At 33.7% G+C, this 23,439-nt stretch overlaps 1 protein-coding gene across 5 annotated transcripts in view; it reads right to left on the bottom strand.

Annotated features, from left to right (window-relative positions):
* Nucleotides 1–23,439, bottom strand: part of Asb3 (ankyrin repeat and SOCS box containing 3) — a 148,649-nt gene that overhangs the window by 36,909 nt on the left and 88,301 nt on the right. For all 5 annotated transcript variants that reach the window (XM_048804352.1, XM_048804355.1, XM_048804351.1 and 2 more), the window contains 3 exons: nt 19,809–19,967; nt 4,373–4,485; nt 3,620–3,755 (listed from right to left, as the gene is read on the bottom strand). In XM_048804352.1, the coding sequence (XP_048660309.1) occupies nt 3,620–3,755; nt 4,373–4,485; nt 19,809–19,967 (408 nt within the window). The remainder of the gene's footprint in view (nt 1–3,619; nt 3,756–4,372; nt 4,486–19,808; nt 19,968–23,439) is intronic.

Raw genomic sequence — 23,439 nt, 5'->3', positions numbered from 1 at the left:
AGAGACTCTGCGTCTGATAGAAAAAAAAGTAGGCCCTAATCTCCATCATGTGGGATTATGCCCCAACTTCCTTAATAAGACTCCTGTGGTGCAAGAATTAAAATCAAGAATCAATAAATGGGATGAACTCAAACTAAAAAGTTTCTTTGCAGCAAAAGAAACAATCTATGAGGTGAATAGAGAGCCTACATCTTGGGAGCAAATCTTTACCCCTCATACATCAGATAGAGCACTAATCACTAGGGTATATAAAGAACTCAAAAAGCTAAACATCAAAAAACAAATAACCCAATCAATAAATGGGCCAAGGGCCTAAAGAAACACTTCTCAAAAGATGATGTACAATCAGTCAACAAATATATGAAAAATTGTTCATCATCACTAGAAATTAGAGAAATGCAAATCAAAACTACTCAAAGATTTCATCTCACTGCAGTCAGAATGGCAGCTATTATGAAGACAAACACAATAAATGTTGGTGAGGATGTGGAAAAAAGGGTACACTCATACACTGCTGGTGGGACTGCAAATTAGTGTAGCCAATATGGAAAGCAGTATGGAGATTTCTTGGAAAACTGGGACTGGAACCACCATTTGACCCAGCTATCCCTCTCCTCAGTCTATACCCCAAGGACTTAAAAACAGCATTCTATAGGGACACAGCCACATCAATGTTTATAGCAGCACAATTCACAATAGCTAAACTATGGAACCAACCAAGATGCCCTTCAATGGATGAATGGAAAAAAAAAAATGTGATATATATATATATATGCACAATATTACTTAGCAATAAAAGAGAATAAAATCATGGCATTTAAGGTAAATGGATGGAGTTAGAGAATATAATGCTAAGTGAAGTTAGCCATTCCCCAAAAATCAAATGCTCAATATTTTCTTTGATATAAGGAGGCTGATTCATAGTGGGACAGGGAGCAGGAGCATGGGAGGAATAGACGAACTCTAGGTAGGGCAGAGGGGTTGGAGAGGAAGGGAGGGGGCATGGGGTTAAATGATGGTGGAACGTGATGATCATTATTATCCAAAGTACAGTTATGAAGATATGAATTGTTGTGAATATACTTTGTATACAACCAGAGATTTAAAAAATTGTGCTCTATGTTTATAAGAAGAAATGTAATGCATTCTGCTGTCATATATAAATAAATAAAATAAAAAGAAAAGACTAAATCAGAAAAGAGCCCTGCTTAACTTTTTTTTTTAAAATCAATGTTCCATTTTGAAAGAGAATTTCAAAGTATTAGAAAATGTAAGGAACCCATTTCTATAAGACTACAGGTGGAAAAGTTGGGAAAAAAAAACAGATATTTCACTAAAAGGAAAGTCACTTTAAGGAACTGGAAACACACTATTACATTATAAACATACCTAAATACCTTTTCAACTTGCAACTCTTAATAATTCAGAAGGAGAAAAGAAGAAGAAGGAAAAGGGACAAAAGAAAAAAATAGGTGACGAGGTTGACTTGGCATGAGGGGAGAACCTCTGAGGTGCAGTTTAACTTATTTTATTCAAAATATTAATTGAACATTAATAACTGAAACTTGTGGAACTGGAAGTCATTAATAGAATTAGGATAGTCCTCAGGAGTATTAAGGAGTAAAGGAAGGAACGTCAGAAGTCAGAAGATCTGAATCCTATGCTAGCTGAAGATGCCTGGGATAAAACTAAGGAGGGGGAGAGGATGGTCATAATCAGATAAATCAGAAGGGAAACTCAACACCCTAAGAAAGTCCCCAAAGCCATCCTCTCCAACCACTGTCTGCCTCATGGTAGGAAAAGTTTCTACCCTGATTCTTATTCTGTCAGGAAATAAGTTTCTAGATTTTTGGCAAGGCACTTAACACTTGGAGCCTGAGATTCTTAACCTAAAAAGAAAACATATTTAAAGAAATTATTTTGGAGCTGTGTATAGTGGCGCAAGGCTCAGGAGGCTGAGGCAAGAGGAACATAAGTTCAAAGCCAGCCTCAGCAAAAGCAAGGCCCTAAGCAACTCAGTGAGACTCTGTCTCTAAATAAAATGCAAAATAGGGCTGGGGATATGGCTCAGTGGTCAAGTGCCCATGAGTTCAATCCCTAGTACCCACCCCAGAAAAAAGAAAGAAAGAAATTATTTTAGAATTTCCTTTCAACTCTAATATTTATAAGTTCATTATTTATAACAGACATTTTAAACTAGCAGTTAATTTGCTTTTTTCCCCTCCATATTTAAAACTAAATATTTGAAGGTTTGTTAAGAAAATCAGTTTCCTGGTGTCTAAATATATTTTTTGTCTGTTTGAAGGTAGGGTGGCTTTTTTGTTTTTGTTTTTGGTTTTTTTTTTTTGATGGGGGGGGGATTAAATCCAGGGGTGCTTTACCACTCAGCTATATCCCCAGTCCTTTCTATTTTGAGCCAGGGTCTCACTGAATTGCTGAGGATCTCACTAAATTGCTGGCATCAGCCTCAAACTTGCAGTCCTGTCTCAGTCTTCCAAGACTCTGAGATTACAGTTGCATACTACCATAACCAGCTTGAGGGTAACTTTTAAAAGCCCAGATACTGAAATAAATTGCCTGAAAAAAAATCTGGTGATACTTCCCCTCCCCACTACTATCCATGCTTCTTCAGATTAGAATTTTGAGAGTACACAGTCAAGATTTTAAAAGCCCCAAATAACAAACACTTCTAGTCACAGAAATGTCACACAAATTAAGAATGCCCCCTTGGCATCATCCTCTCTGGCAATGCTAAATGTGTAATGGTTATCACAGAGAAAACCTTAGCAGACTTGTGTTGCTATTAACATAATAAAGTATAAGCATGCTTTGAAATAAACCCATTCAAATAAATACACAATTATTAAAACATAAATATAAAGGCTTAATATATAAAATAACCATATAATAAATTAATTAAGCCTAAACTAATCTTGTACCTTAGGAAGCTGGAAGTGCTCTGGTCCCTAAATGAAAAGGCAGCTCCATCATTCAAACTGCCAATTGCTAAGAGCCACAGCCAAGTAATATGATGCATGGCATTTTTGGTTGAAAGGTGTCTCCAGCAAGCCATTGAGATGATATGATTATGTTAAGATCTGCATTCATATGGATATTGGACTCCTGTTGTCCACCTCGGCCTGCTACGGGACTCCTGGAGAGTTCCCATTGGTTGGGGAAGTGCGGTAGGAGGGATTTCTGGAGGAGGGACTTCCTGTGGGGGTCGGGGAGAACGCAGCGTGGGTAGGTCAGGCAATCTTCCAGGGAGCATACCGGGCATTGGCGGCAGTTTCAAAAATAAAGTTTGTTCCTGCTTGAGTGGCTCGTGATTTGTGCCCAGCCAGACTGCGGCAGCCAATAAACCTGCTTTAGTGACAGATCTTACACGAGTGTTCTTACACAGAAAAATTAGTAGCCTATGCATTGCACTGCTAGTAATAGACAGTCAATAATCAGGCTTATAAATCAACTTATATATATATATATACTTATTTACCATGTACATAAAACCATTAATTTCATAACCTTATTTATACATGGGTCAAGAATTATTTTTCCTAAGAAGATATAAAGTTAAAATTTATGATCAACAGTGCAAAGGCTAATGAATTAATCTTACCCGATGAAATAAGTATGTTCAAGCTTTCTAGCTTGCCATACTGTGCAGCCACAAATAAAGGCGTGATTCCAAAGTCATCCTGGTATTCCTTGTTTGCTCCTTTTTTAAGAAGCAATTTTATGATCTCAGCATTTTCCTAAAGCACAGATTCATATTTTAAATAAAAGGAAAAAAGTGGAAGGTATCTTTTTTTCTTATTGTATTTTTTTTTTTCTGTTTTTCTTTTTAATCTTCTCAGTAAAGGAAAACTTGAAGAAGAAAAAAATCAACGAAACAATTTATGGTTGTATTGGTTGGGAAGGAAATGACCAAACAATGAAATTATACCATACTTTTAGCTAGCCCAATAAATGTAAACAGATTAAATATTGATCTCTAGGGATTATAATCCTTATGAAATTTTGCAAAATTAATTTACTAACCCAGCACTAAGGATATAACACAGGTTCTAAACACACCATTATAAAGAAGCCATTGCTCTTTATCAATTTACATCCCATATATTCTGATGTTTGTTAACTATGCTATCAACATTTGAAAAATTTAAATAATCCTTATAGCCCAAAGTTGCTACAGCTACTATAGCAGTTGGCTTATTCAGAATGATCATTAGCATTTAGACTGCCTTTTCTGTGCTGCACTAACCATTATAAATCACCGGCAAGTAGAAAGCAAAAACTGTACAGAACTGTCATTTTGAAAGGGTAAAACACACAATTTACATGGAAATGAAATAATAAATTCAGAGATTACCTGGAAAGAAGCCTGGTGCAAGGAGTTCCATCCACACATAGAATGGGATCCATTAACATTTGCTCCATGTCGAAGTAACAGCCTTAACACATCTATCTGTCCATTTTCAACAGCTGCGATACACAGGAGTCAGAAAAATTTTTGTCAGCAAAAAGGTATGTTTATAGGACTAGACACTTTGGTAATGTTCTCATCACTTATTCACCTCAGAACTCACAATGCTGTGACCATTCCTAAATAGTTATCACAAAATCATGTCTTAACCCAAACTTATTTACATACACCTAATCCTTTCTGTGCACATACAAAATTATTTTCAATAGTGTGCTAAAAGACACAGAGGAAATGGAGACAAAAAGCAAACATTCTCTCTGAAAATGAAAACAATATGGTTCAGAAGAAATAGTATCAGTCTGGAGAAACAGTCTCAAAAAGGTCGAAAGGTTTGTTATCATTACCATTTGATCAAAAATTACAAGAATCACTGACAAAGTGAAAGATAAGTTCTCAATTTTGGACATTTTTTCACCACCATGAACAACCAATGATATGCTTATGCGCTGGAGTTGTGGCTCAGCAGTAGAGAGCTTGCCTAGCATGTGCGAAGTCCTGGGTTCAATCCTCAGCAACACATAAAAATAAATAAATAAAATAAAGGTATTATGTCCAACTACAACTAAAAAATAAATATTAAAAAAAAAATATTCTTATATCCACCAATAAAAATCTTCTCATATATTTGAATTAAAGGGGGACTCCAGATAAACCAAAAACTGTCGTTAGAGAAATATATGTTATTTAACTAATAACTAAAACTGATTACTCCCAATTGCTGGTATAGTAGAAGCTCCGAAGAAATAATTTATATGCCTACAGATAACCCCCAAAAAGGATACACACAAATATTGGACTTCCATTTACATATGTAACTTAACATTAAAACAAGGTATATTTAAGTCTAATATCAAGTACATATAACAGTTTATAAATCCTACTTGGTAAGAATGAACAATCTGGGCTGGGGATGTGGCTCAAGCGGTAGCGCGCTTGCCTAGCATGCGTGCGGCCCGGGTTCGATCCTCAGCACCACATACAAACAAAGATGTTGTGTCTGCCGAAAACTAAACAATAAATATTTAAAAAAAAAAAAAAAAAAAAAAAAGAATGAACAATCTACTTGGGGGAACATGTTATCAGTTGGTACAACAAGCAAGTGGGGCTAAACCTTCCACAATGTATCCACCAGAAAATTTTGCTAAGAAGAAGACAATAATTCTGGAAGAGTTTAAGCATGGAGTTAATGAAAAACAGAATGCCAGAATATAATTATATACAGTAGTTCTCCTTATCCAATTTCACTTTCTACATTTTTCAGTCACTCACAGTAAATGGTAGCCCAAAATTTTAAATGGAAAAATTCCTGAAATAAACAGTGTGTAAATTTAAAATTGCTTACTGTTCTGAATGGTATCATGAAAACTCAGGCTGTTAATTTTCTCCTTCCCATGACATGAATCATCTAGCATATCCACACTGTATACAGGACCTGTCCATTAGTCATTTAGTAATCTTAGCCATTTCATTTCGGGGAAGGGGGTAGAAAACAGAGCTTCAGGCATCTGCTGGGCATCTTGGAATGTATTCCCTGCATATGAGGGGATACTTAGGGGTTACTAATGTAGTGCTACATAAAGTAAGTATACACATACACAAACACACATACTCATAAATCACTGGCAAATAAGATAAAATTTAATAGCCCCACACCTATTAAATTATTTTATTAAATTTTAAGTTTGGAGAAATAGTAATATCTACAATAGAGTTGACATATGTATAAGAAGGCCTAACTTCATGTGCTTGGGTATATATTTTATTTTAAACAATTATTCTGTATCTCCTACTAGAGTAGAGGATGGAAATAGGAATATAGGAATCAACAACTTTCAGGCATAAAAAAGAAAGGCATTAGATAATTGGATGACAATTACACTTGAAAAATGTTAAGACAGATGAAACAATGGGGAAAATAAAATACTTAAAATGTAAAGCAAGAAGTATACTCATTATTACTGAAGATAAGTAACATGCCATTGATATTCTATTAGTTTTTTACTGGCAGTGAGGTTGGTTTTGTTTGTTTGTGATACTGGGGATTTGTTTGTTTGGGATACCAGGGGTGCTCTACTACCAAGCTACATCCCAAACCCTGAACCCCTTTTATATTGTTGTTTTGTTTTTGAGACAGGGTCTTGCTAAACTGCAGTTTGTGATCCTCCTGCCTCAGCCTCCTGAGTCACTGGGATTATAGGTGTTTGTCATGGTACCTGGCAATATTCTATTAGTTTTAGATATTGAATTTATACTTATAGCTTGGATCTGGAATGTAAATCTCCCTATGTTGAAAGTGTGGTCCCCAAGGAGGCAATGTCCAGAGATGAGACTTTTGAAAAGTGGTTGGATCGTGAGGGCTCTGACCTTATGATCTAATGTATTAATCCACTGAAGACTACATGGAACACTGACAAGTATTCCTAGGGGGAAGAAGTAGATCACTGGGGTTGTGCCCTGGAAAGGTTTATCTTCTTCAGCCCTTCCCCCACCCCATCCCAATCTCTCTCTCTTCTGGGTCCCAAAGCAGCTTTCCTCTGGCATATCCTTCTACCATAATGTTCTGCCTTGCCTCAGGCCAAAAGCAATGGAGCTGGTGACTGTGGACTGAAAGCTCTGAAACTGTGAGACAAAATAAGTCATTCTTCCTCTAAATTGTTCTTGTCAGGTATTCGGTTATAGCAGTGAAAAACTGACTAATGCAAACCAAAGCTTATTTCTTCATAAGAACTCTAGGAAGTCTTTTAATCAAAAATTCCCTCATTCTGGGCAGGTTCAGAAATGTAACCAATAAGTTTAACATTATTTACTTTATTTCTAAGTTAATATTTAAGCATTTTATCAAGGAAAAAACAACAAGTTTTTCAAGCTATTTTTCTATATTCAATCTAAAGTCAATCTAATTTGGAGTGGATGTCATGACAGAAAAGGAAGAAAATCTGTTTCAAATCCAAGTCATTTATCATTAGCAGTGATTGCTTGCAAAAAATCAGTCTATAGCTAGGCAGACCCTGAGTTGAAAATTATCAGGTTGTTGGTGATGATCTATGAAGGAGGATGGAGATAAATTTGTTTTCTACGAGTTAGGCTGACCTTATAAAAAAGAAAATAATTTTACTGTGATTATTAAATACAGTATAGAAGTCAGACAGAAAAACTGTTTTCACTTTTAATATTATAAATTAAAATTGCTGATCTCTACTGAAAACACTTCCTAATAGCAAGAGTGAAACCTGTACATAAGCAAATAAATAACATTTTCATAGCTCTTGCTAATTATTTCAAAATAAAATAAACTTAATGATTAATAATTGTGAAATAGTAGTTTATGAAAGTATATTTATAGCTTACATTTACTACCAAAATCTCTGCTTTGGAAGAAATGCAATAATACTGTCTTTATCAAATTGAAGAAGGGATCTAACACTATGAACAGTACACATCCAAAAAGGAAGTCATTATTTTCTACATATTTTCTCAATCCTTCTGAGAAAAGCAAGTATAGTACTGTGGTTAGAAACTATCCCACATCTAAAACAAGACTATGCAAATCTTTTCCCAAAACATAGTCAACCATCAAGCAACTATAACACCGAGTATTTTTGTATTCTATGGGGACAGTGGGGATACAGGTAAAGAAGGAACCATAGAGAAGGATACCAAAGCATTAAGAGTACTTCTGCCAGGCTGGGGCTGGGGCTCAGGGGTAGCGCACTTGCCTGGCATGTGTGAGGCACTGGGTTCGATTCTCAGCACCACATATAAATAAATAAATAAAGGGCTATCAACAACTTAAAAATATATTTAAAAAAAAAGAATACTTCTGCCTACCAACATATAGAGAGAAATGATAAATGTATAAGTAATGATAGCAAATTATCCCTACCTGACTGAATCAGTGATGTTAACTTGGTAGAAATGGACTACACAAGGGTATTTTATGTTATATTGCCTCCTCTCTAATTTCTCATATCACCCATTTTCTGGTGGGTTCTACTGTTCAACCTGTAAACTGGTTTAGTCTTAAAAATAAAACAAATAATTTGTCATGACCCCTGCTATCAATATGCTATTTTCTTTTACTTTTTTTGCCACTAAACTTCACCCAAAGACCACTCTCCTTAAGTCTACATTCACTGATTCCATTTTTCCAATCAGCTGTTAACAAATACTGTCTACAACATACCAAGCAATGTTCGAGGTATTAAAAATACAGAAGCAAATGAGAGATCAAAATTCCTGCCTTCATGGACCTTACAAAGTCTCTATCCATAAGTAGCATGCAAACTTCACTCCCATAATTCATTTGTAATTATTCCCTTGATAATAATCATCAGTGACACCCAGGTCATCAAATTCAATGGCCTTTTCTCAAGCTGTAACTTCCTATTCAGTTTCTACTGCCTGTGACATTAAATTCTTCATATCTCTTTGATATTTGAATATTATCAAATACAATTAATTTATACATGATATGAAAATGATCATAAACATATGAAGAATATTATATAATATTTTGAGGAAGAAAGGGGAAAGATGAGAAAAAGGAAGAGGAAGAAATTATTTTATGGGCACAAATGCCTAGGACCAATCATTTCAAAACCAGGGAACTGTATGTCCCCATTGTTATTACATCAGCAGTAACATAATCATCGTTATGTCCCAATTCAAATCTTAAAGTAACATGTACAAAAATAAGCATTAGTAATTGTGCACAAGATGGCATCTGGAGAACAACGGAAAACTGACTCAACTCTTGTAAACTGCATTTTTCTGAAACACCACTATCAAACCTGGCAGATACTTAAAAGATCAATGGTCTTTCATCCTTTGAACACTGTTTCAGAATCAATATGAACAGGTAACAAATATTACATCAGGCAAAATTGATAAAGCACTATATTAAAAAAGATCTTAAAAACTTATCAAATAATTAAACTACATGAACCTTATTTGGATCAAGATTTCAACAAATTGAAATACACACACACAAATATATAACAATAAAGGAAATTTCAATACTAACTGGATATTTGATGATATTAATGAATTATTATTTTAGATATGATAATTTAGTTATAATAAAGTATCTTTATCCTGTGGAGATAGATATGCAAGTATTTTTATATGATGAATGGGATTTTCCTTAAAAAAATGAGTGGGGGTAATAAATAAGACTGTAAAAGAAACAATACTAATACTGAATTGACAACTACTAAAGTTGGGTGTTAGGTACATGGCAATTTACTATATTTTTCCTCTATGCTTTTGTATATGTTTAAAATTGTCCATGAATTTTGTTGGAGGTTGGAGGGGTACTGGAAATTGAATCCAAGAGCTTTACCACTGAGCTATGTCTCCAACTCTTTTAATTTTTTTATTTTGAGACAGGTTCTCGCTAAGGTGCTTAGGGCCTTGCTAAGTTGCTGAGGCTGGCCTTGAACTTGTGATCCTCCTGCCTCAGCCTCCCAAGTGGCTGGGGTTACAGACATGTGCCACCACACCAGCTGTCTGTGAATTTTTAAAGGAGACTTTCATAAATTATAAAGGTAATTTCAATATGGGAATTCACAAAACACGTATCTGAAATATTTCTTTTGTCAATGCTGGGAATTAAACCCAGGGCCTCACACATGCTAGGTAAGCACTCTACCACTGAGCTACAGCCCCAGCAAATATCTGAAATATTTCCAATGTGCATACAGTCTACACTAAATTTTCAGAAACATATCAAAAAAAAATCTAACTGAACTATGTTCTACTTACTTGGTAATATTAAAGTCACATTTTATACATATTAATTGAAACCTACTTTAAAACTTAAAAAAACGGGGAGAGGGAGATAAGTCAAAAAAATAAATGAATCTATAACAGAATAATAATAGTAACTGGGACAAAGCTAACCTTCATAACACTCTGTTGCTCTTGTGCTCTGTACTATAGCTTGCCTTGTATAATAACTAATTCTAGTTATTAAAATATTTCCAATTAAATAGTAAGCCCTTGGTATCAGGAACTAATACTAATAGTGCAAAGGTCTGATAATCACCAAATCAACATAGGACAACATAATGAAATTCAGCTACAACTTCTACTATTCCACTGATAAGCAAAACTGATTGACTAAGCAGTTGAATTACTATTGAATTCAACTTCCTCACCTTCCCAACTGGACAGAACCAGTCTAACGTTTAGAATATAACTAAATTGGAATTTAATTTAAAATATCTATTTCCAAGATATATGTCTGAAATTAGAAACAAGAAGCCATGTCATCAGTTGCAACCACTATGTCTTGTGATAAATGTTCAATTAGAGAAAGGAAATGTGTAAATCTAGAACTTAGAAATGTAGCATGGGTTCCTAGAAAGGAAAAAAAAGGAAGAATCATAATATCTGGTATTTCACCAGTATCCAGAGTCCACAAATAAGGAATAGGAACAAAATAAGCTGCATTTTGGGGGGTAGAGCTCAAAATGTCCCGGATACAAAGAGAAGTGGGAAAAATTATCCTGTCTTCAATTCAGACAGGTATTGACTGTAAGACTTTATCCAGCTGAGACAGCAGAAGAGAAAAACCACGAGCTCCGAGGGTAGAAACACTGCGCCTCCAACCACACATCATAGTACTGAAGGAAGCTTTCAGTACAAAAGTTTAAGAAAGCAAGAATGACATGAGACTATCATTTCCTACAATAATTTCTTGGGAAACACTTTATATTTTTAAAGAAAAAAAAAGTTTTACATTTCCTAAATTAGAGGGGAAAAGAAGAAAATAAAAAGTAATCTAAGTAGGCATATACATTGTAACAATTATTTGAAAATGAGAACTGGAAGAACCAGAAGCACCCTTTGTCTCACCCAAGACTTTCAACCAAAGATAAAACTCATTTGTGGTATGTAACACATTAGATTCAGTCACAAGCCCTATATGAAGACTTCATGAAGAAATGGACTCAAGATTCCATGTGGGAGAATAAGGGCTGATATACACACACATGTTTAAGTACTAAATTATTATTAGTAAATAATAATCTTATTCAATATAGCATTTGTTAAAGAGTAAATTTTTAAAAATCAGATATTTTGGGACTGGGGTTGCGGCTCAGGTAGAGCGCTCGCCTAGCATGTGGAAGGCCCTGGGTTCGATCCTCAGTACCACATTAAAAAAATAAATAAATAAAAGGTATTATGTCAACTACAACTAAAAACTACTTATAAAAAAATCAGATATTTTTAGAATATAATTATCTTAGTGAATGCTCTTTTGAAAAATGCTTACTTGGGACAAACTTGACCAAAATTATATTGTTCTGTTGTGTGTATGTAAAAATATATAACAATGAGTTTTACTACTATATATAATTATGAAGCACTAATTTTTTAAAAATGCTTAATATGCCTCTGTGTACTACAGATAATTTGTACCAACCACAAATTACAGTACAGTGAGTTCTATATATATATTAGAAAATAAAATTTTGAGGCTCAAGATTTTGACAGTGATTCTAAGAAACACCAGTCAATGAGGCTTCGATGAACAGCATAACTGTGAGTTTTCCAACTCCCCTAGTTGTAGAAGGGAATTGCCAATAGTTCTGAGAATCCCAGAGATCACATATGTATTCTTTTAGTACATTGGAATTATGTATGAATTTTAATTACATTTATGCTTTTTTGAGTTCTACATATACTCTATTCTCCATTAAGTACTTACTTCATTTTTCTACACAATTTACAATAAAATGGTCTTTCCATTGTAATCCTAGATTATGTAAAACTTTTCTCATACTACCCCTTTTATGAACCAAAAGCACCATTCATAAGCCATTTAACTACAGTTTTTCTCTGGTCCTGTGGTTACACTGACATCTGGTGGCACTAGAATAGAAACTATGTTACAATGACAGTTTTTTCTAGCATTGCTAGTATTATTCTATATAATTTCAAGTTTGTGTTTTTGTAAGATTTTACCAATACTCAAGACAAAAGAACTAATAAAGTGCCAATATAACTCCTATTGATGTCATGCATTAGTTATAATCCTCTCTGGGAACGTGACTGGCAAGGATACAGAATTTTCAATTATTTCAAGAATGTCACTGATTCTGTTCAGTTATGTACTTAATCACTAAAGCTTATAATCAGAATGATTATAAATTGAGGCTTTGCCACCAAAGATAGATACATAATGTCAAATCACCCTCTATCTATAGTTTTAGATGTATTCAAAAAATGTTTATCTTTAGTCTAAAGTGAATTTTACTGATATGTAGAAAATCTTTTTCTAGAATTATAATGAAAAGTTATATATTATTAATTTCCTCATGTTTTCCCATTGGTTAATAATCTTAAAGATGTATACTGATGGGGAAAACCCTGATCTCATGGGCAAAACTCATGTTAGTAACATAATGAAAATACCCCAGTTGAATTCTACATGCTATCACTGACATGGCTCATGGTTTCTAGGAGGAAAAAGTCTAATGGGCAATTAGACATCAGAGACCACATCCCAAAAAAATACATCCTCAACCACATGTATTAGAAGACAAAAACCTAAAATTTCACTATCCTACTATGTAGCGATAACTTTTCCATGTGTCACCACAGCAACAGAAAGTTATAAGAAACATTTGATTAAGAAAACATATCCCTTGGGCTGGGGATGTGGCTCAAGCGGTAGCACGCTCGCCTGGCATGTGTGCGGCCCGGGTTCGATCCTCAGCACCACATACAAACAAAGATGTTGTGTCCACCAAAAAAACTAAAAAAAATTAAAAATAAATATTAAAAAATTATCTGTCTGTCTCTCTCTCTTAAAAAAAAAGAAAAAATAAAACATATCCCTACATTTGTATCTTATTCTAGGGGTATACCACTGAATTCTATAATTTTTGGTAATTATTCAAGTTTTTGAAGCATTAATACAGCAGGATTCTCTTTACAGGAGCCAACTCTCTAAATATGATCCATATTAAGACTCATAGAAATGGGACTTGACACAGTAGGATGCTTGGCTAGTATATGCAAGGTCCTGGATTTTATCATCAGCATCACAAAAAACAAACAAAAATAAGACTTAGAGAAATAAATGATTACTGAGGATTCCTTATCAAAGAAAAAGTATATGGATCAAGGAATGGTGTTTATGTAGAAGCAATACTTGTATTTCAGTCATTCTAACCAGTAATAATCACATAAAATTAGTTGACTGATAGCAATAATAATCATGAAGAACAAAGACACAATTGCATTAATAACCCAGTTTGCCACATAAGCATACTGTACAACTATGCTATTTAATATCATCCACAAACTGGCTATCAATCTGCAGACTGTTATCAGTCCTTAAAAAGGTATAAAGGTTTGATCAGAATATGAACCAACTACATCCCTAAGCACACTGTTTAGTTCAGTGGACATTTTTTTCTTGAGATAAGACTTCCTTGATGAAGGAGACAACACAATGACTTCTGGCTCAAGTCTCTTATACAAACAGACTGATATTTTCAGTAGCACTGCTGTATGATACCTAATTAGAACAGAGATTGTACTGTATCAGGGCAGGAGGACTAGAAGGAGCTGATCTAGGTTTATAGATCAGTTACCATAAAATAAACTACTCAATTATTGAAAAAATGCTAAAATCAAGAATTTCTGTCTTAGGTTAAAAATTAATATGGACTTCCAATTTTAATATTATAGCACAATGTACACATTTCTACTCACTTTCTTAAAAATCATCCAAACCCAATTAATGCAAAATCAGCAAAGGAAAATGAAATTTAAAAATACTTTGTTTTTAGCAAAACAAGGATTCATCCTAGTTTTAAATTTTTGAACTCTAGATCAAAAATAGTTTTAAAAGTACCTCCAAAAGAATAAAGATCAATTCTGTGTACTTATGGGAAGAAGGGAGGAAATGTCTTAGCTACAAATGTCTTTCTTTCTTTGCTAGAAAAAGCTAGCAAACAACACTTCTCTAAGGTGAGAAATTCCATCTGAGGTGTAAAATATAAATCCCCAGTAGTAGGAAGAGATACCTGGGCTGCCAGCAGGAACTTCTCTGGATTCAACTGAAATATGAAAATCGGAAGAGATGGGTCTAAACAGGCAATCACACTAAAAAGCCATATTTTTGAGAACAGTCTGCTTCTACTATCACAGAAGGGAAAATGCATTGCAAAAACCCATAGGAGCCAATCCTCAGTAACTGGTAAAAGATACTAGCTAAATAAACTCACACTCAAAAACCCTGAATTGAAAGAAAACCCTAGCTAGTATGGAATGCAACTCCAGCTCCTTCCCATTATATACCTCCTGAAAATAGCTGGTCAAGCAATATAACACATATTTCTAAGATGAATTATCACAAAAGAACCAGTACAAATCCCAATAAAAGATATAAGAAAAAGAAAGAAAGTTACAGGAAAAATACTTAATAAAAACTATCATAAAATATTTCCAATAAGTGAATGAAAATTATAGCTAAACTTGTGTTTTAAGTTTTTTTTTTTTTAATATTTATTTTCAGTTTTTCGGTGGACACTACATCTTTGTTCACAACATCTTTGTTTGTATGTGGTGCTTAGGATCGAACCCAGGCCGCACTCATGCCAGACGAGCGCGCTACCGCTTGAGCCACATCCCCAGCCCCATGCTTTAAGTTTTTAAAAAAGAAGTGAATGAAGCAATTGCCTCTGTGAAACACAGCACAACACCAAAATAAAAGTGTTCAAGGTAAAAGATCATTATATGATAAGAAATGACATATGCAAACTCAAAGAATTCACAAAAGACCTAGGAAAACAAAATCATCATAGAAATGCAGTTGAAATTGAAGAAACCCTATAAATATTTCTAGAAAGGAACATAGAGGATTTTTTGTGTGTGTTTGTGTGTGTGTGTGTGTGTGTGTATGTGTGTGTGGTGCTGGGGATTGAACCCAGGACCTTGTACAGGCGAGGTAAGCACTCTACCAACTGAGCTGTATCCCCAGCCCCCAGAGGATTTTTTAAAAACAGGAAAAGTAAAATAAAAATAAAGAGTAAGCAGACTAGAGAGAAAAGATTAACAAATAGATAACAACTTATGAATAATCTGAACTCAAAACACCAACATAACTGAACATAAAAATATTTAAAGTTATAATTCTATAAATATTTACTAAAAGTTTTCTAAAAATCTGCATCCAAATATTGAAAGGGTATACCCTGTCTTAGAGAAAACTAATATAGTACAGACATGGAAAACTATTGACACAAAAAAAGAAAAGAAAATTAGGCTAGCCTCAGATTTCAACTCTGAGAATGGATCACCAGGAAGGGAGGGGAGATGGGATTAGGAAAGACTGTAGAATGAATGAGACATACTTTCCTATGTTCGTATATGAATACATGACCACATCATGTACAACCACAAGAATGGGATCCTAATTAGTATAAGTTATACTCCAGTTATATATGTCAAAATACACCCTACTGTCATGTATATCTAAAAAGAACAAAGAACAAATTTTTTAAAAAAAGTTTTAAAAAGAGTTCTTTTTTTAATTATTTTCTTTTTATATAAATTGTTACATATAACTTTAATGTTTATGTGGACAGTATATCAAAATAAGAATGCATTCAAAAATAATTCATATAAGCTTTTCCTTCTCAATGCATTAATATTCTCATCTTCTAGAAAAACAAAATATTATTTAAATGTAATTATATAAAAAAAAGTTCTTAAGAAAGGGCTGGAATGTAGCTCAGTGGTAGAGAGATTACTTGCTTAACATATGTAAAATCTAGGTTTGATCTCCCATAACCACATACACAAATAGAAAGTTCTTAAGGAAAGAAAGTGTGATTCAAGGATTTTGTGCCTAAACAAACTGTTGTTCAAGTATGAAATAATTATTTCAATTTTGACCAGAACCTAGGCAATACTATTTACATAAATCCTTTTGGAAGGCTCTGTTTAAGGAAGAATTTAGTTAATCAAGTAAAACTGGAAAAACTACAGCAATATAACTGGTGATACATTTCTAAGCTGTTTAACTATATAACTAAAAATAAAATAAAATTATTTAAGATGACAGAACACAAAGGAAAATGCTATTTCAACTGGCAATGCAAATATGAGACAGATGACAAAAGTTGGAAAAGAAAAGGAGAAAAAAAAAGAACTACATAAGAAAATAAGGACAGGGCTGGATTTGTGGCTCAGTAGTACAGCACTTGGCTGGCATGTGTGAGGCACTGGGTTCAATTCTCAACACCACATATAAATAAATAAATAAAATAAAGATCTATCGACAATTAAAATTTTTAAAAAAGAAAGAAAATAAGAACACTGATCTTCTGATCTTTAAATGCTGGAGGTTTTAATCTATCAAATATGACAATAAATTGACAGACTGTATAACTAAATTTTACTGCATGAAAGCAAAACAAGAATAATAAATATCCTAGATTCATAACTGCTTATACTAAGGAATTAAAAGATACTGTCTTAAAACACAAAAGAGTTTGAGGTAATAAAAAGTTACATCAAGAAACATAAGACTATATAAACAGAGATAAAAACAAATACTTGAACATAAAATCAGTACTTTTATTTTATTTATTTATTTACTTATTTACTTATTTATTTTTGTGATGCTAGGGGATTGAACCCAGGGCCTTCTGCATGTAAAGTAAGCACAACTTTTAGTGAATTCCATACTTTTGACCTGGGAAAACTCAAACCCATATTTTTAAGACACTAACATGTCCTCAAGTAAAAATGCTTAAATTCCTAGGAAAGATGATTAATCTTTCAATTGAAAAAAATCAAAAAATACCTCCAAGAATAAAGATCAATATAAAATATATTAAGATAGATGCATATTAAATTTCAAAGTTCTTGGCTTCTCTACAAATAGCCTTAGGCAAGATCACTTATCCATAAAGATATTAGTGAAAAGTGAAACAAATGGTGATTTGTTCCAATTTTGGAATACAGCTACAGAATCAAAGTTAAAAGATATGCCATGAAAGCTAAAGTATAACAACACATTTCACAGTTAAATACTGAAATAGGCAATCTTACATAACACTGTATAAAAACACTTTACTTTCACTAAATATTACTGCTATGTTTAACACTAACTGTTACACAGAATAATCAGAGACTCAGAACAAAAAAAATGAAAAATAATCCATCAAAAGTAAAAAGTCCATGCTGTGCAGTTCCCATAGAAATCATTCTATAAAGGCACATTGGATTGGATTTGAGTCTACAACTTATCCATGTTTGTTTTTTTGGTTTTTTTTTTTTTTTTTATCTCTAACAAAATAAGAAAAGAACTTACTACCTAACTAGCTGGGTTTTCGCTTTATTTATAAATAAAGATGTTGCCAGGTACAGTGCACATCCCTGTAATCACAGCTCAGAAGGCTGAGGCAGGAAGATCATGAGTTCAAAGCAAGCCTCAGCAAAAGCAAGGCACTAAGCAATTCAGAGAAATCCTGTCTCTAAATAAAATAGAAAAAAAAATAGGGCTGGGGATGTGGCTCAGTGGGTCAAGTGCCCCTGAGTTCAATCCCCGGAACCCCTCCCCCAAAAAATATGGATGGATAGATAGATAGACAGACAGACAGACAGACAGACAGACATAGAGGTGTTTTTATTTTGGAAGCAGTTTTATAAACTATCCTTAGAATACTTACTATGTACATGTGTATGGAGCAAAAGGAAGGGACAGAAAGCAGAAAGAGAAGGCAAGGTAAAGAAAAGAAAAAAGGGAGCTGACTTCCTTACTAAAATAAACTCCTAACTATGTGTTAGGTAACAAAATTCCAGAAGGACAATTTTCATATGGAAAAATGAGAAGTTTCCTGAATTTCCCCTTTCTTGTGGGCTTTTCTCATTTTGATTCCTTCTGTTATCAAAGAGAAGAGTTCCTTCCAAAGCTCAGTTTTATTTATATGCTGGTGAGTTCTATATAGGGAAGATATTCCCATTAGAAACAGTGGAATAGTAAAGTTTCGGTCTACATTTAGACTTGAGTTCAATGGTAACCATACCTAAGAATGAGACACCATACGATAGAATATTATTCAGCAATAAAAAGGAATGGAATACTAGTACATGTAACAATGTAGATGAATCTCAAAAGCATTATGCTAGGTCAAAGATGCCAGTCTCAAAGGTTACACAGTATGTTATTTCATATACATATTTGATATTCTGAAAAAAGCAAACTAAAGGGCTGTGGCTCAGTGGTAGAGCGCTTGCCTAGCATGTGTAAGGTACTAGGTTTGACTCTAAGCACCACATATAAATAAATAAAAATAAAGGCCTATTGACAACTAAAAAATATTTTTAAAAAATAAAACTATAGGAATGAGAACAGAAGAGTGAGTACTGAGGTGGGGCGGGTTGATTAAAAACAGCAAGATGGAATCTTGGGGTACTAGAAAGGTTTTATATCTTACTTGTTATCATTATAGAATTTTATTCATACATCAAGAGTCATAGAACTCTATACTAAAGAGAGTGAATTTTACCATACATAAAATTTTTAAATAAATATTTTTAAGTTCCTAAGAAAAAAAGATACTTCCAGAGCCATTTAATTTTATTCTCAGGCCAGTAACAAAGCTTAGGTGGGTACTATTATAAGTGAGAAAACTGAAGCATAAGGTAAATAAGTGAACATACAAACTATATGTGCCAGGACCAAAACTATAGTCTTAGATACACTGATTCTATCCCAAATGTTTTATTCTCTTAATTTTCTCAGTTCCACTCAACTTTCTGAGACAAATGTCCCTGAAGATAAATAGGATCAAAGGAAGGAGGGAGGGAAAAAAACAGTGATTAGAAGTGTATCACTTATATTCAGGTCATCATACTTAAGGAATTAAAGTACTCCACAATTGAAGAAGTCTGCATAGTAATCAACATAAGCAACAAATGAGCTGTCATTAAGGGATTAGCTGGTGATTTCTTCCATAAAAGCTTAAATTCATAATGCTCAGAAAAAGAAAATGCAACATAAAACATTCACAGGTAACCTTGTAACTATTGCTACAATTTCAGTACTACCTAGTTTCAGAACTACACTGAGAACAATGATGGTGACCACAATTCAGAACAGATTTTACAACTTTAAATAAACATAAAGTCCCAGACACCACCACCCAGGGTAGAAAATAAGAGGGAACCAATCAAAATACTTCAGTTTCAGAATCATATAAGTGGTAATATAATAGAAGAAGCATACTATAATTTAAACTAGTTTCTCTAAAAAATAATAAATCACATCTAGACCCTAAATAGCATACATCACCTAAAAACAATGGCGTGGTTTCTTCTAAAGTAGTTGCATTTGGATCTGCCCCAGCTTCTAAAAGAATCTGTGCGATCTTCCAATGTCCTTGACTTGCAGCAAGATGTAACGCACAGAAGCCCTCAAAAGTCTTTGTCTTAATGTAGTTTTCAGAAGAATCTATGGAAGAACAAAATCTCATCAATCAGAAGATTATTACTTACTACTTTGTTGAAAAGCAAAGATTATCAGAGGAGAGGTGGAGGTGTAGCTTAGTGGTGGAGCGTTGCCTCACACATGAGTCACTGGGTTCAATCCTGAGCATCACAAAAAAAATAAATTAAATAAAGGTATTGTGTCCATCTACAACAAAAATTTTAAAACAATAACAACAATAACAAAAAAAGACTATGAGAGGAATTTAATGAAATATTAAAAGTTAACTTATAAATTATAGGGCTGGGGCTGGGGCTGGGGCTGGGGCTTAGCGGTAGCACACTTGCCTGACATGTGTGAGGCGCTAGGTTCAAGCCCCACATATAAATAAATAAAGGTCTATCAACAACTAAAAAAAAAAGAAATTTTAATTGTAGGTCTCATAATTCAAAACTCTGGTAAACCAAGGAGAAGTTCTACAGGGATCCTATTGTCACAGTTCTTTGATTTTCTTACCACACAAATTCTGCCCATTCACTTTAATTTTCTCTTCTCTAATTTTTGGTAAGGAGCAGGAGGGAAGGGGCATGAAATCAAAGGTCACACAACATCAAGATCTGAGGAGGATGCAGCACCAAATATTTGCTTAAGCAAGATTTACTGAAACATTAATAAGTTTGGTTCAATTTCTAAATTTATTTCTAAATCCAGGAGGAAAATGGTCTCACCTCTAGCATTCACTACCTTGTACTTAACTAACACTATAAAGGCAATTTTAAATATGCCCTTTCTAACTTAAGGTAGCCTTAGTTAGTGAAAATTGCCTTTCCGAAAGAATAAAACACACCCTAAACAAACCAATTACATATGTTTAAGAGAAACTTCTGAGTCAATTTAAGGAGTGCATTTGTAATGAAAAACTAAAAGTTCAAGTAACATTCAAATTATATAAATAATATCTACATTAAAAAATTTTAAATACAGCAAAAGATAATACTGAGAGGTGACTTACTTACCAAAACAATAAAATTCTAAGCCCATATCAGAAGAATGGACTCTATGGTGGAGGCTGAATGGTGAAGGCATTTCTGAGAGTGGTAATAAAACAAACAAAAAAACTTCTAAAATATTTTCCTGAAATACCAGAATAGAAACTAATGATCCTAAAACAGTCATCTATTTTAAGCATTTCTTGTAATTATAACTCACTGATAAAATAGGCAGACCAAGCTATAAAGTTCAAAAGCAAGCTATAAGTATTTAAAGAAAACAATCTCAGACTTTACAGAATACTAAATGGCAAGCAGAATAGTCATATTTTAAAGTGCCTTATCACAGAAAAAGTGTTTCAGAGATTAGTCAGAAATTGGTATTTATTAAGATGAGTTTATTTAGATCAATTAGAGATTAGTATTTAATGTATTACATGTGGAATACAATTAAGATTTTTTTGTCACAAAACCTTATAGTTTTGTGAATACAAATGATATGAACAACTAGGAACACATAGATATGTATATAAATAATTGATATACGTTGAGTTCTTAAGTGGGAAACTTCAATATTATGAAGACACCAATTCTTCCCAAAATAATTCATACATTTAATATAATTATAATTAAAATGCCAGTAGAACTATTTGTTGGTTTTGAACTGTTTGTTGGTTTTATACTTGGTAAAATGATTCCAGATGTTTGAGTGTGGAGTAGGACAGGTAATAATAACAAAGAATTCAGAAAAACAAACAAGACAAGCATTGTAGGGTAGCCTGGATTTATGCATTAAATCATGTCTTCAAGTTAAAAACAGTAAAATAATGCAGACAGGAGTAGAGAAGAAATAAATAGAAGAGGGTTTTGAGAAGTAGCTCAGTAGTAGAGTGTCTGCCTAGCAGGCAAGAGGCCCAGGATTCAATCCCCAACATGACAATTAATTTAAAAAAAAAAAATAGAAGAAAAGCAGACTAAAAAGGATGACAATTGGAAAGTTAAACCTGTAAACCAACTTTAAAGGAGTCCCTGTTAGAGAAAGACGAATACATATTCTCTTCCATTAGGGGAAAAAGAGAATTTAATCTCAACCATTTAAGTACTATGTATTAAGACAAAAGAGTACACTAATTTACAGCAGGCAGAATTTTTTTTTTTTTTTAATCAATCTGGAGGTAGGTGGAAGGGGAAATCCTAGGGAGACAGTCTGGGACAAATGGGTATATAGGCTCTAGGACTTTAATCCAAACTTGTTACCCACTGAAATCTTTCCCTGCCTCTCTCCACTCTTTCAACAGTTTATGTAACATACCTTTCCCCACCCTCATATTCTAATCAAATTGACCACAGAGACCAGAACACCTCCAAAGATATTTCCCTGCCTTACCTCAACAACTCAATAAAAGGCAAGACATACCCAACCCTTGGTTTTGGGGACTGAACCCAGGAACTATATCCATGTTACCACTGAACAATATCCCCAGTCCTTTTTATCTTTTATTTTGAGGCAGAGCCTTACTAACAAGTTGCTTAGATTCTTGCTAAGCTGCCAAGGCAGATCTTGAACTTGGGGTCCTCCTGCCTCAGGCTCCTGAACTGCTGGAGTTACAGATGTGCACAACCATGAACCACTTACCCACTTTTATTTGGGGCCCCGCCTGATTTTCATCTATCAGAGCTGTTCCCTTTCTCCTCAAGGTGAAGCCCCTCCCCCAACATACTGCCTTTGTGTTCATGTTCTTTGGCCAGATTTCATTTCTATTGTCATTGGGTCAAGAATTCCCAACCCTAGTATCACTAAGATAGAATGCACATTGTAACATAAAAATTTAATTGTATTCTGAGGAGGTAGAAAAAAGATGCTGGCCCACATAATTTTGAGAAATAATGTTATGATTAAAAACTGTAAAACTAAAGACAAAAGGAGCTATACATAAACACTATACTCTCTCTATTTGATAAAGATGTTTCCTGTAGATGTAGAAATTCAGCAATTCTGAAACCACTATGTACGTGCATACTAAAATGGAATAAATAAATAAATAAATGGCTTATGAATCTGAAGCCCAGCTTCTTAAGCAAAGGCTAAAATGAACCTAGAATGTCATACTAGGGTCTAGACATCAGGATTAACCCATTTAATTTAACAATATAAGTATAGATGGCTAGATACAATTATGTATAGTTATACAATCATAGTTATATATGTACAATTATATGTTTAACTACATATATATGTATATACATAAATATACATAAATATATTTTCTAACTCTGTCTACTGAAAGGCTTTCAAAATGAGTGACACTCCAGTAAGAGTGAAAACATCCAGTCCACAGATCTTGGTTTTGAATATCATTCAACAACAACAACAACAACAAAAACAGGTCTCTTAGAATGGTTGATTCTTGGGCTAGGGCAAGGAATATATAAAATGAGCCAGTGCATACTGTAGGTTCAGAAAATTAAAAAGTGCTCAAAAAAAAAAAAAAAAAAAAAAAAAAAAA

The sequence above is a fragment of the Marmota marmota genome, unplaced genomic scaffold (genome assembly GCF_001458135.2).
Source record: "Marmota marmota marmota unplaced genomic scaffold, marMar, whole genome shotgun sequence".
In the NCBI taxonomy this organism is placed as follows: Eukaryota; Metazoa; Chordata; class Mammalia; order Rodentia; family Sciuridae; genus Marmota; species Marmota marmota.
The sequence above is the reverse complement of the archived record's forward strand: the minus strand, read 5'-3'. Positions and strand labels throughout refer to the sequence as shown.